This window comes from Tenrec ecaudatus, chromosome X (assembly GCF_050624435.1).
Source record: "Tenrec ecaudatus isolate mTenEca1 chromosome X, mTenEca1.hap1, whole genome shotgun sequence".
Taxonomy (NCBI): Eukaryota; Metazoa; Chordata; class Mammalia; order Afrosoricida; family Tenrecidae; genus Tenrec; species Tenrec ecaudatus.
The window spans coordinates 57,663,575-57,677,381 of record NC_134548.1 but is presented as its reverse complement, the minus strand read 5'-3'; the positions used below and the strand labels follow the sequence as shown (position 1 = coordinate 57,677,381).

Sequence of the window (13,807 nt, the reverse complement as noted above, 5' to 3'; positions counted from 1 at the left end):
TTGCACCACCCAGGTGGTACATGCTTAACAATCTAAAAGTATCTTACTAAGGTAATGAGAGGTTAACTACCAAAATTATAAGAGGTAAAAGTGATTTCCAAGGGTGGGGGGGGCAGGGAGGGGTCAAGACCTGCTGATTTTGTAAGAGCGTAGAATCATTTGATTCTTGGCATTGCATATTCGCTTGATAAAAATATTCATGAAAAAGCTGTGCCAGGTTAATGTGGACTAGTATTTTTAATTTCTATGAAAATTTCTAGGGAAGTTTTTAAAAGTTAATATATTTTGGTGTGTACACTTCTCTTTATAACGCTGAAACTTCCTATCCAGTCAACACAAATCAAAAACCTATGAGCAAAGACCTTCTTTGTGTTGGAGGATCTGGGACTCTAAGTCAGACTGTGTTTCTGAGGCTTTCCTTTGTCTCTGGAAGCACCCCATACCTAGATCAGGTATTCCGCACTGAAAAGCCTCTACCAACCAACCTTGCCCTGTTTTCTGCATCAGGTTGTCCGCACAAACCAGTGTGCAGGAGAATTTGTCATCACCTTCCCCCGTGCTTACCACAGTGGCTTCAACCAAGGTTACAACTTTGCTGAGGCTGTTAACTTTTGCACTGCTGACTGGGTGAGTTTGGAGGGTGGTGGGCTGACAGCACAGACAGGAGCGTTGCTGAGGCACCATGGCCTCTGGATGTGGCCACATTCGATCTTAAATCTGCCCACAGCTGCCTGCTGGGCGCCAGTGCATTGAGCACTACCGCCGGCTCCGAAGATACTGTGTCTTCTCCCATGAAGAGCTCATCTGCAAGATGGCTGCCTGCCCAGAGAAGCTGGACCTCAATCTGGCAGCAGCTGTACACAAGGAGATGTTTATCATGGTGCAGGAAGAACGTCGTCTAAGAAAGGCCCTGCTGGAGAAGGTGAGTGGGGGTAGGGCACCTTACCTTGCCTGGTAGAGGTGGGTGGAAAAAAGCAGTACCAAGAAATAGAAGATGTAGACTCTGCTCTTGGAGGGTAAAAAAAAGAACTAGATTCATCTGGATTGAAAGTCACATTCCATTCTCTGCTATACCATTTACCAGCACCCTTGGGCAACCACCCTTGTTTTCCTCACTGAGTATCATTTGCCCTATCTGTGAAGTGGAGGTTAGAATGTTTATCTTTTTGGATTGGTGAGTGATTTCAAGATAAGTAAGTGGCCCATAGTAGGTGCTGGCAGAGCTTCTGTTTATTATTCTGTAAGTAACCCAATAAGACAGAATACCATATGAAATCCACCCTGAATCATCAATTGGACACCTTTTAAATTTACTTCCCCATTCATTGTCTCACTTTCTCACTTCGTAAAATGGGAATTAAGTACCTAACTTGGCAAAGTGGTTTTAAAGCTTAAGCAAGATGATTTATGTCAGTATATGTATTACTTTATGTGTAATGCAACGGCTGCTATTATTAGGATATTAATGCATGAAGAAGATGTTTGTAATATGGAACATTGCTTAGGAAATGCCATTGTGTTACATTCAAATTGTTAAGTAGCTCAAACTAAGATAATATTACCAAGTACAAGGTGGTCCTATTAGATCAGTTATATGTGTGTGAGAATTGCTAGTTATAAAGTCCATTTCGGTCCTCCTCTTAAAACTCCTTGCTTGCCCACTTAAGGAATTGACATGGTGAGAGTGCTCTCTATAAACTGCAAAGCAATGCTGGTCCTTGCCTTTTGGGGCATAGTAATGTTGGAAGTCCAGATACTCTCAGTCTGGGGTGTTAGTTGGTGAGGCCAGGGGCTTTTCCAGGTATCATTTTTTCCGTGTGTGAAATAGATTTGCTCTCTTAGAGCCATTCAGCCACTGTTCTTCAGTGGTGGCTCTGGTTGTTACAGGTTATCGAAAGCAGCCAGAGTGGGGGCGGAAGAATAGACACATTCTTATCGTGGCATTCTGAATTTTCTATACTTGGCCCTTGCCTTATCTTACAGGAGAGTTTGGGGTCCCCCCCCCCAGTACTGAAATCCTATAAAAATGTACATGATAGAATACTCTTCTGGGAAGAGGACTCATAGTTTGTATCCAATTCTCAGAGGAGTCCATGATTTCAAAACAACTAACTAGAGTCTTCATCCTTAGAGCATTGTCTGACTTTGAAGACAAATTTGACTTTAATCAAATTCTTACTTTGGGTTAAGTAACTGATTCTCCCTTAGATTTGGTTTCCTCCTTAGTAAAATGCAGTAGAGGTATGAAACAGGTATCCCTATTAGAACATTTGAATTACTCAGTATTTGTTGAGCACTTATTCCAAGTTCTAAGACACTTTTCTTTTTTTTTTGTGACACTTTTCTAACTCCTTAATTACTAGTGGCAAAATGGATTACAAGCTCCTAACTGCAAAGTCAGCTGTTCAAAATCACCACCAACTCTAAGGGAGAAAAAGGAGGCTTTGTGCTCCCGTAAAAATTTACAGCCTTGGAAACCCACAGGGGCCGTTCTGTGCTATAGGGTCACTCAATTAGAATGGACTCAATAGCAGTGAGAGAGTGTTGTTTTATCTTTGTTAATTGTCATGAACAACCCTATGAAGGTAATTCCGTATTACAAGATAGGAAACTGAAATCAAGAAAGGATTAGATAATTTACTTAAAATTATACAGCTACTAAACGGCCAAGTTAGATTTTAATGTGCAGTGGATTCTTCATATTCTATGCGAAGCATAAGTTTTATTTTTAAAGTATGCGTTTCTTTTTGTTGAGAATATACATAGCAAAACAACGACCAATTCAACAGTTTCTACATGAACAATTCGATGATATTGATTACATTTGAATTGTACAACTATTCTCTTTTCTTGTTCAAGTAGTTTTTCCCCCATTAATTTAAATTCACTACACTCTAAGGTTCTTATCCTAATCTTAAGCGTTGCTGTTGTTAATTTGATGTCATACAAATCTTTCAAAAGTGTAGTGCTCTACATTCACTACCGAACATTTCTAAAAAGGCATAAAAAACAGAAGACAAGCTAGATGACTAGGCTCTCCATCAAGTTAAACATTAGTGTGAATCCAGAGAGTAAAAATGACCTACAGACTTGGACAATTTTTTTTGCAGATGACATAACAGACAAATTCAAAAATGTATTGAAAACCTTAACAACAAAAAGTATTTATTTTAATGAGCAGAGGACATAAACAGACACTTCACCAGAGAAGACCTTTAGATACCCAACAAACTCATGAAGAGATGCAAAACTATGAGCTATAATCTCACTTCAGTACTAATACAGTGTTTTAAAAACCCCCAGAAAATAGCAAGTGCTAGTGAGGGTCTGGAGAGATTGAAACCCTTCCTTGTACACCGCTGGTAGGACTTTAAGATGGTCCACCTACTATAGAGAGCACTAGTGTTCCCCCAAAAGCTGAAACTAGAAGTCTCATGTGACCCAGCAATCCCTTTGGTGTACACACACACACACACACACACACACACACACACACACGCTAGAGAAATAAAAGAGCTGTGACATAAATAGATACTTTCATGACCATATTCATCCTGCTAGTCAAGAAACTATAGTAACATACATACAATGGAATATTAGGCATTGTTAAAGAACAATGTTGAGTCTGCTTCATGGATGGACTTGAAGGATATTGTGCTGAGAGAAATTACTCAGTTACCAAAAGACAAATACTGGATGAGACCTCTATTGCAAAAATCAAGAAAAGGTGTGTGCACAGAAACATTCTTTGAATGTTATCAGAGGACAAGGAGGGTCAAATCACAGAGGATAGATAGTTATTAACTTGGGTCAAAGGAGAAGCAATAAAAGGGAAGTCAGGACAAAATGACTAAAGCGAAGGAAGATACTGGGAGAAATATAAGAGTTGATGTTAACAAAGGTAAGTACCACTACATGCCAAATCCTGAAATAACAATAATCAACTGGATCTGTAGAATCTCAATCTGAACAAATGGGACTACCCCACAAATATATACAGACTTGACAGAAGATATTTGTGCATATGTATTTGTATGTACTATAAACACTAGAAGTCTCCAGAAAGTTGTGGGGAAATGAACTTAAAAAGAGATAGGATTCTTCTAGGAACTTTTTGAAGCCCATCACGTATGTCCATGTATGTAATAAAATAAACAAAGGGCAAAGGTATGTAATCTTAGACATAACCAAACACCTTGAGGGAATGAACTGTTGGGCCTGGAGGCTTAGGACCATAGTTTCAGGGGACATTTTGAACATGTTTGTTAGGCCAATTGACCTTGGTTAATTGGCCTACATACATCACAAAGAAGATGTTCTGCATCCTACTCTGATGAGTAGCAGTCTTAAAAGCTTATGAACAGCCGTCTGAGGTGCAACTATTGGTCTCTTCCCTGTCCCAAGCCAAGAAAGTGAAGAAAATCAAAGGCACAAGTAAGGAAACCATGAATTCAGAGGACTAATGGGCCACATAACCTCAGCCTCCATGACAAGTTTAAATATCTAACTACCACTGCTGATTAGATTACTTGAAAGGTCTCACAGTAGAAGGTCCTAGATAGAGTGGGAGGAAAATAAGGAACAAAATTCAAAGTCATAGGTCACTGAGAGACTAGTGGAACCTCTTAAGTCTATGACTCTTAGACACCCGTCAAGCCTGGAACTGAACTCACTCCGATGGCTCAACTTTAAGCCAAACCAGTAGACAGGCCTATAAGGTGAACAATAATACCAGGGAGGTACACACTCCTTAAAACAGGTCAACCATTTGAAATCCAGGAGGCAGCTTTGGGCCAAGGTTAAAGCTTAAAAGGCAGAAATGGATAGGGAGGAAGTATGAATGGGGGAAAGTGCTATTGTACAATTAATGTAACAAAACATTTATGAATTGTTGAATGGAAAATCAGTTTATTCTGTAAACTTTCAACCAAATAAAATCATTTCAAAAAACAAATGCAATGCTCAAAGTAGATGAAGACATTCTTTAATAAGCTATTATTTGGTGTTAAGAAGGCTTAGGGTATATTTTTGCTTTTAAAGTTTAAGGATTATATTAGAGCAATAGTTTCATGGGTTCATCCAGCCTCCATGGCTCTAGAATCCATAAGAATTTGGAATTATATTTGGCATTTTCTCCTTTGTGATCAGGATTTCACTGTAGAATCTAGGAATCGAGACAAAGAAGGCAATTCGTTGTTTATGTGGACAACCAGGTATACTTTCCATTCCCTGTTATTTCTGATTCTCCTTCAAGCCCATGGAGACCAGTCCTTGTACCTTTCATGACTGCAAGCTTTTAAGAATGCAGGCACTATGCAACACACTAAGAGGGAGAGCGGATGCACGGAACGTATTTTAAGCCAATTAACTGGGATGTCTCATGAAACCATAACCATAAACCTACAAACCAAGCAGCCGCTTTTTTTTAAAAGTCTTTCAATCACATGACTTTTGCTGTTTAACATTGTACGGGTATAAAACTTAGTGACTGCAGTTATAGTAAATGACTTTTTTATAAGCCTACCCTTAATACTCTTTCCATCATCATAAACCAGAATTCACTACGCTCCATAACAAAGCAAAGCCCTTTCACTCCGAGTAACCACTGTTGAACTTTGTTCTCAATATAGTTCCCTATTCTTAACTTTTTATATAGATGAAATTGCAGGGGATAGGTTTTAAACAAATCCATATATAAGATAGAAATTGTTATACTCAGACATTCCTCTTAAGATCCTTGAAGAAATTACCCCTAATACAGTTGTTCCAGCACAGCTAGCTTACTCTCTGTTTTGGGGATAGATTACTTTTTCTTCATCTGAACAACAGATGGATTGACATAATTGGCTTATTTATGTCAGTTTTTCTTCATTGCTGTTGGGAACATTTCTTTCTTTAAAGACTACATACAAGTAAATGTATTTGAATTTTAATGTTAGCTGTTTGCATGTAGCGTAGTGTGTCTTCTGTTCAATTACCAGCATAGCATCTGGATCATAGTGGATACTTGAGTAACTGGACAATATGCGTACTATGTGCCTTCCACACTAGCCAGACCTATTGCTTGGCCACTCCCACGCATTTTCAACTCATCAATAAAATTCCTTTATAAAATTTTCTCTGCCTCAGCTCACACTGGTCTTGCACATCTTCGTCTCATGCCCTATGAGAATCTGAACTTTAGAGCGACAGGTATGCTCTGTGGAGTTTAGTCTCTTCCACAGCCCTCACTACAGGTTGTAATGTAAATTGGGGGCCCTGGTGTCTGCAGTGGGGTGCTGTGACCCTTGTTCGGCTCTTATGTGTATGGGTTGAACACCTCCAGGGCATCACAGAGGCTGAGCGAGAGGCCTTTGAGCTGCTCCCAGATGATGAGCGTCAGTGCATCAAGTGCAAGACCACTTGTTTCTTATCAGCCCTGGCCTGCTATGACTGCCCCGATGGCCTCGTCTGCCTTTCCCACATCAATGACCTCTGCAAGTGCTCTAGCAGCCGGCAGTACCTACGGTGAGCATCGGGGCCTGCCTGGAGGAAGTGGGCCAAGGGGGAGGATGTAGAACCGGGCCAGACGTGCTCTGCTCTCCTCTCTTCCTCCAGTTATCGGTACACTTTGGATGAGCTTCCTGCCATGCTGCATAAGCTGAAGGTTCGGGCCGAGTCCTTTGATACCTGGGCCAACAAAGTGCGCGTGGCCCTGGAGGTGGAGGATGGGCGGAAGCGCAGTGAGTGATGGGGGGACGGAGGGAACGCCACAGGCAAGTTCTACTCCCTTTTCGTCTGTATTCCACACCCCCTTTTTTCAAGGCTGTGTACTCCTTGCTGCTCTCGTTTTTTCTCCAGGCCTTGAAGAGCTGAGAGCACTGGAGTCTGAGGCCCGTGAACGGAGATTTCCTAACAGTGAGCTGCTGCAGCGACTGAAGAATTGCCTGAGTGAAGCAGAAGCTTGTGTGTCCCGGGCTCTGGGACTTGTCAGTGGCCAGGAAACTGGGTATGACAACCTGAGGGGTGGGGCAGAGGTAGCCTGCTAAGGTTTCGGCATCTAGGGGTAGGTGCTAGAAGGAAGGACTTAGAGCAGGAAGCTAATAAACACTGAAGTGTGAGGTGGCCTGGGGTATTACAGAAGACCAGGCAATACAGTAATGAAGAGAGGGGAGCCTCACTGACCTGCGGATAAAGTACCTAGAGATGTTGATGTTTACTTTTATCAGTACCTAGAGGAGATTTGAGGGGTGGGCTGGGGAGTTTTGTGGGCAAAACTTAGGGACATAGAAAGGACACACCATAAACCTGATCTTAATACATAGAATTCTCAGTGGAGTATAGATTAAAGAGTCAAGCTTTGATGAGTTAATTTCTGAGGCCACCCCACCCTCCATGTTATTTTCTGATTGTTTTCCTTCATTATATGAACATACTCATAGTGCAAAGCTCCCCCTCTAATCTGGGAGAACCCGTGAGGTATGAGAGGTCGTGACAGGCTTGTGTAATGAGGGAAAGTGTTGGGGCTTAGCCGAAGAGATGGGGGAGGGGACTGGGTTTGGACCGGAAACCCCATATGTGAAACTCCATAGCCCCTACAGGGTAGCTGGTCTGCATATGACCCTGGCTGAGCTCCAGGCCTTTCTGGACCAGATGAACAACCTGCCTTGTGCCATGCACCAGATTGGGGATGTCAAGGTGAGGAGGACTGGGTTTGGAGTATTGCTGAGGTGAGAAATCGTGTGGACAAGGGACCTAAGCAGCAAGACTTGACTCCCTTAAACAAAGTATTAAGGCAGGATGCACATGTGAAAAATAATAAAAGCTGAACAGCAAAGCATCTATTGACTGCCTTGTAGGCATGGGGTATGAGGGGTAGTTGCCAGGGGTGGGAGTTACAGGATACAGAGTCAAGGGAATGTGTCCGGGAGGTGGAGAAGGAAATGACAAGGGTTTTTGGGGGCCCTAAAAGTTGACCTGAAGTTCGTGAAGACAGAGGTGAAGTATGGGATGGAGAGATATGGGTGGTGAGAAGACTAAGCTTAGAATTATATTTTGTAGGACAGACTCTTGGTGCTGCGCTGTACATCAGAATCCTCTGGGGCATGAAGGCACACATTCCTGACCGACCCCTGTTAAGAATCTATAGGTGGAGTCTAGTAATCTGTATTTTAAACAAATTCCTCAGGGTATTCTAATGGACAGTTTGAGAAACCATTGTCTTAGGGCATAGAGGAGGAGAACTCAAACGAAAATAGGCGCTCTTTTCTCAAAAGACGGGAGGGTAATGAGGTAGGTGAGGCAATGCTATGGGGCCTTGTTGGGACTTCTGAGTGAGCCTAGCTGAGCGGTTATTTTTCGTCCTGTATTTTGGTAGGGTATTCTGGAACAGGTGGAAGCATACCAAACTGAAGCCCGTGAGGCCCTGGCCTCATTGCCCTCCAGTCCAGGGCTACTGCAGTCCCTGTTGGAGAGGGGCCAGCAACTAGGAGTGGAGGTACCTGAAGCCCAGCAGCTACAGCGGCAGGTAGAGCAAGCACGATGGCTGGATGAGGTGAAACGCACTCTGGCCCCCTCAGCCCAAAGGGGCACCTTGGCCGTCATGCGTGGGCTTTTGATCGCGGGTGCCAGTGTAACCCCTAGCCCTGCTGTGGATAAGGCCCAGGCTGAGTTGCAGGAGCTGCTGACCATTGCTGAACGCTGGGAGGAGAAGGCCCATCTCTGCCTAGAGGCCAGGTAGGTTAAGCCTCTTCCCTCCCTGCCCAAATCGTAACCTTCAGAACCTGAAGGTGATTCCCATAGGTGACCTTGAACACCAGCTCCTGCACTGACACATTAACTCTTCTCCCCTCTTTATCCCTATCTTGTCTTTTTTTTAAATAAAAAATAAACACCTATATACAGAGGCAGCGATAGGCTTGTGGAGATACAGAGATGGATAGATAACAGCGGTTTATCGAGGAGTAACCCTACTGGCTGATATATATAAGCAGATGGGTAGATCTCAGTAGACTAACACAGAACAGGTTGGTGGATAAGCAGGGGTACAGGATTTCTAGCAGATTGAAGTTGGTACATGTGGTCTGGGACAGACTGGCAGCCACCCATAGGCATAGTATAAGCAACTAAGCCCAAGTGGCAGCAAGAATAATAGCAGGCACCTTAGGAGCCCATGCAGCTACATCTGATGGCCAGGCTGGACTTCTGGTTAGGCAGACCACCCCAAACTCAATCCTTTTTTTTTCCCCTCCTACTTTTAGGCAGAAACATCCACCAGCCACACTGGAGGCCATAATCCGAGAGGCAGAAAATATCCCTGTTCACCTGCCAAACATCCAGGCTCTCAAAGAGGCTCTTGCTAAGGCGCGGGCCTGGATTGCTGACGTGGATGAGATCCAGGTGAGACGCTTGTCCATTGCTGTACCCTTCAGTCCAGCTGGGAAGACATGACACATGAGTCGGGTTTTGCTGGGTTGGTTCGAGAGAAGGAAGGGCCATAGCACATAGAAAAGAAGCATAAATGTGCCTGAAACTGGCCAAAGGGAAGAGAGGATGCTGGTGAGGAAGAGGGCAGAGCGGCTGGTGTTGTGGGAGTAGAAGTAAGCAGGGTCTGTTGGTCTGGAGGAGGCTGTCTGGTAAACCTCAAGACTAAGGATAATTTGGGGGCCAATGGATGAGTTTGGGGAGCGAGGTGGATGTTTCTTTCTTAGGGTGGCCTCGGATTTCTAAGCCTCAAGATAGAATCCATTCTGAATTCTCAGTGGTGCCCAATTCAGGGCCAGGTTCAGAGTAGGCATTAGATGTTGACAAGTTGAACTGCGCTTTCTCTCGCCCCTATTCTTAGAATGGTGACCACTACCCCTGTTTGGATGACTTAGAAGGCCTGGTGGCTGTAGGCCGGGACCTCCCCGTGGGCCTAGAAGAGCTGAGACAGCTGGAGCTGCAGGTTCTGACAGCGCACTCATGGAGGGAGAAGGCCTCCAAGACTTTCCTCAAGAAGAATTCTTGTTACACACTGCTGGAGGTGAGGCCTGGAACCCTCAACCACAGCCTCTCCTGCCTCTGGCCTGGCTGTTCTGATCGGGCTCAGAGGAGAGCACAAGTTTTGACAGAGAGGACTGAAGAGGGGAGGGAGTAGAGAGGAGGGAAGGGGAAGCCCATTCATCCCCCCTCTGTCTGTCTGCCCTAGGTGCTCTGCCCGTGTGCAGACGCTGGCTCGGACAGCACCAAACGCAGCCGGTGGATGGAGAAAGAGCTGGGGTTGTATAAGTCTGACACAGAGCTGCTGGGGCTCTCTGCACAGGACCTCAGGGACCCAGGCTCTGTGGTAAGGAGCTCGGGCATAGATGTAAAGAAGTTGGGTTCTGGGTATGTCACTGCAATGACTGATGCCTGGTGGTGGTAGAGTATCTGAGCTGGGTGACCCCCTGGCCCTCAGTTTTCCTGGTTTGGGAATGAGCGAAGGGAGGCAACTAGGTGCTAACCTGCTCTCCCCCTGCCCTGGGCATGGCAGATTGTGGCCTTCAAGGAGGGGGAACAGAAGGAGAAAGAAGGTATCCTGCAGCTGCGTCGCACCAACTCAGCCAAGCCCAGTCCACTGTCATCGCTGACCATGGCTTCCTCTGCAACCTCCATCTGTGTGTGTGGGCAGGTGCCGGCCGGGGTGGGGGCTCTGCAGTGTGACCTGTGTCAGGACTGGTTTCATGGGCGATGTGTGTCGGTGCCCCGCCTCCTCAGCTCCCCAAGGTCCAGTCAGATCTCATCCCCACTGCTGGCCTGGTGGGAGTGGGACACCAAATTCCTGTGTCCACTGTGCATGCGCTCACGGCGCCCACGCCTGGAGACCATTCTGGCACTGCTAGTAGCTCTGCAAAGACTGCCTGTGCGGCTGCCTGAGGGAGAAGCCCTACAGTGCCTCACAGAGAGGGCCATCAGCTGGCAAGGCCGTGCCAGACAGGCTCTGGCATCTGAGGATGTGACTGCCCTGTTGAGACGGCTGACTGAGCTTCATCAATGGGTGCAGACTGAACCTAGGCCGGAGGAACCCTCTTCTTACCCTTCAGTCCCTGCCTCTGAGCCTCTCAGAGAGGACAGTGGCAAGGATACACCCAAGGTGAGCTGCCAGCCCAGCACTTGTCCTCAGATTCCTTTCTCCTCGCCCCTACCCCTATTTAGGCTCCAGCCCTGTCCCTGTCCTTCAATTTTCAGTCTCCTTTGACCCTGTCACCCTGCCATTCTGCATCTGAACCCAGGCCGGAGGAGCCCCCTACCTACCCTTCAGTCCCTGCTTCTGACCCTCTCAGAGAGGGCAGTGGCAAGGATGTGCTTAAGGTGAGCTGCCAGCCCAGCATTTGCCTTCAGATTCCTAGCTCCTTCTCCCCATTTTGGCTCCACCCCTGACCCTTTCTTCCCAATGATCAGTTTCCTTTGACCCTGCTTCCCTGCCGTTGTGTGTCCTGTCCTTAGATCTCTCTGATTCTCCCTGCTGGTAGCCCGTGTCTGCCTTTCTCCTCCTAGGAGGTAGAAAATCCCATTTGGAGTTGGGGGAGGAAGAGTGGGGTCCTTTGGTTTTAGTGGTAGGACCCCTGGTGGCTCCGTGGTTAATTGTTCAACTGCTAACCAAATGCTTAACTATTTAAACCCATCCTTCACTTAGGAAAAGGATGGGCTCATCTCCTTCTATAAAGATCATAGTCTTGGAAACTCTGAGGCAGTTCTACTCTGTCCTAGAGGGTCACTATGAGTTGAATTTGATGCCAGTGGGTTAGGCTTTCAGTTCAGGTACCCCTAGCCATTCTTGCTTTCTTTGCCAGGTCCAAGGGTTGTTGGAGAATGGAGACAGTGTGACCAGTCCTGAGAAGGTAGCCCCGAGTGAAGGCTCAGATAAGAAAGGTCGGTGCAGTGTGGGTATGCTACTGACGGGATGGCACCTTGTGGTCTTTTGGTCTGTCTAGGTGTTTCGGGTAAGACCAGGATAGCTTGTAACCCAACTGTTCCTACAACTTTCCAGACTTGGAGCTACTGTCCTCGCTGTTGCCACAGTTGACTGGCCCAATGTTGGAGCTGCCGGAGGCAACCCGAGCCCCGCTGGAAGAGCTCATGATGGAGGGGGACTTGCTTGAGGTGACCCTGGATGAAAACCACAGCATCTGGCAGCTGCTACAGGCTGGGAAACCTCCAGATTTAGAGCGGATCCGCATACTTCTAGAGGTGAGGAAAAGGGTCATGGGCTGAGCCTTGGGGGTCAGGCCACCTGGGCAGGAAGCCCAGGCCTGACCAATGTCCCATGATCCTTTTCTGCCTATTTCTGATCACAGCTGGAAAAGGCAGAGCACCATGGGAGTCGGGCACGTGGCCGGGCCCTGGAGAAGCGGCGGCGGCGGAAGGTGGATCGGGGTGGGGAGGGCGATGACCCAGCCCGAGAGGAGCTTGAGCCAAAGAGGGTACGGAGCTCAGGTCCAGAGGCTGAGGAGGCCCAGGAGGAGGAGGAGGTGGAGGAGGAGATTGGGGGTGAGGGACCCACCCTTCCCCTCCCGCCCTCTGGCAAACCCATACCCCAGGAGAACCAGAATGGCTTGGAGTGTGGGCTAGTGGTCAGTTCAGGCCTCTCCGACCCTTTATCCACTCTGACTCCTGGGCTGCATATGCCTTGCCCACAGCAGCCACCTCAGCAACAGTTGTGACAGTGGCTAAGCCTAACACAGGCCCCCGCCCCCACCCCGTACCCCTGGCCTCAAGGATCCTCTTTCTGACCATCAAGCCTGCTTCTTGGGAGGTGGGCAGTGGGGTAGGGGAGATGGCTACTCCCCTAGCCCACCACCAAAGTCCTCTGACTTTTATATTCTGACTCCAAGGTATTGTTCAGACCTCAGCTCCTGGGGGCCGGCCCCTGGAGTCCCCCTCCCTGGTAGCCTTTAAACCAGCATTCCCAGATAGATGGGCAGGGTGGGTGGCTGGGGCTGTGCCAGCACCATTCCAGAGACAGGGCCAGTGCATATACATACTGGGGAAGCTCCTCTCTCCCTTTTCTCTCCAGTTCCAGCCTGGCCAGGCTATGTTACACGAACGAACCTCACCTCCCTCTTTTTCTTCCCTCTCCCTCTTCTCCCTTCCCCTGATCGTTCCACCCAGGAGGAGGAAATTTCACATAGCTGTGCTCACAGTTTTTTTATTTTAAATGAATTTTGATGGGGAGTTGGAACAGAACTCCCTGTAATCTGAAGAAAGCTTTGGTGCTTGTCCTCACAACCACTTCATCCCTTCCTGTCTCCCCGTGTCTCCTTTCCTCCTCCTGGGTTCATGTTGTAATAAAAGAAGATTGTTGGTGTGTAATTAATTTGTTCAAAAGAAAAAAGGCAAAACAAGAAACTTGGTTCCAATTGAAACCTATGTTAATTTTATTTTATTATTTTTTCTCTTGTTAGAAATAAACCCTTAGCAACATTTTTTTTTGGAAACATGTTTCTGAAGTGCATTTCTCTTCACAGGGGGAGAACAGTGCCCCCATCACCTGTTAGTGGAGTAGCTGAAGTGCTGCCACAGTCACTAAGGCTGAAATCAGGGTGATCTGTGACCTGAATTGAGTTCTACCAGCTCCTTTAACTTTGGACCCCAACCTTTCACCACTCCCAAGTCAGTTTTCCTCGCCTCCCATCAGATGGACCTTGGCACACTTCACCCAAACTCCTGCAACATTCTCCAACTTTATGCCCTCCGCTTTTGCCTCCTCAAGGTGCCCGAGGGAATTTTCCCTACAACTTTATTGAAGTGTAGTTTACATTGTTATAGGACTCACCTGTTTTGTACAATTCAGTGATTGTGAGGATGT

At 46.6% G+C, this 13,807-nt stretch overlaps 1 protein-coding gene across 2 annotated transcripts in view; it reads left to right on the top strand.

The window, feature by feature from the left end:
* KDM5C (lysine demethylase 5C) overlaps window positions 1-13,436 on the top strand; it is a 36,178-nt gene extending 22,742 nt beyond the window's left edge. Inside the window, exons 13-27 of one of the 2 annotated variants that reach the window (XM_075538690.1) lie at window positions 508-627; window positions 728-922; window positions 6,326-6,507; window positions 6,598-6,722; window positions 6,841-6,988; window positions 7,572-7,677; window positions 8,357-8,715; window positions 9,240-9,378; window positions 9,824-10,003; window positions 10,169-10,306; window positions 10,493-11,092; window positions 11,188-11,310; window positions 11,793-11,871; window positions 11,990-12,189; window positions 12,297-13,436. In XM_075538690.1, the coding sequence (XP_075394805.1) occupies window positions 508-627; window positions 728-922; window positions 6,326-6,507; window positions 6,598-6,722; window positions 6,841-6,988; window positions 7,572-7,677; window positions 8,357-8,715; window positions 9,240-9,378; window positions 9,824-10,003; window positions 10,169-10,306; window positions 10,493-11,092; window positions 11,188-11,310; window positions 11,793-11,871; window positions 11,990-12,189; window positions 12,297-12,662 (3,060 nt within the window). In that variant the 3' untranslated portion in view covers window positions 12,663-13,436. The remainder of the gene's footprint in view (window positions 1-507; window positions 628-727; window positions 923-6,325; window positions 6,508-6,597; window positions 6,723-6,840; window positions 6,989-7,571; window positions 7,678-8,356; window positions 8,716-9,239; window positions 9,379-9,823; window positions 10,004-10,168; window positions 10,307-10,492; window positions 11,093-11,187; window positions 11,311-11,792; window positions 11,872-11,989; window positions 12,190-12,296) is intronic. The other variant, XM_075538691.1, reaches the window with a different exon arrangement.
* Window positions 13,437-13,807: the final 371 nt, after the last annotated feature.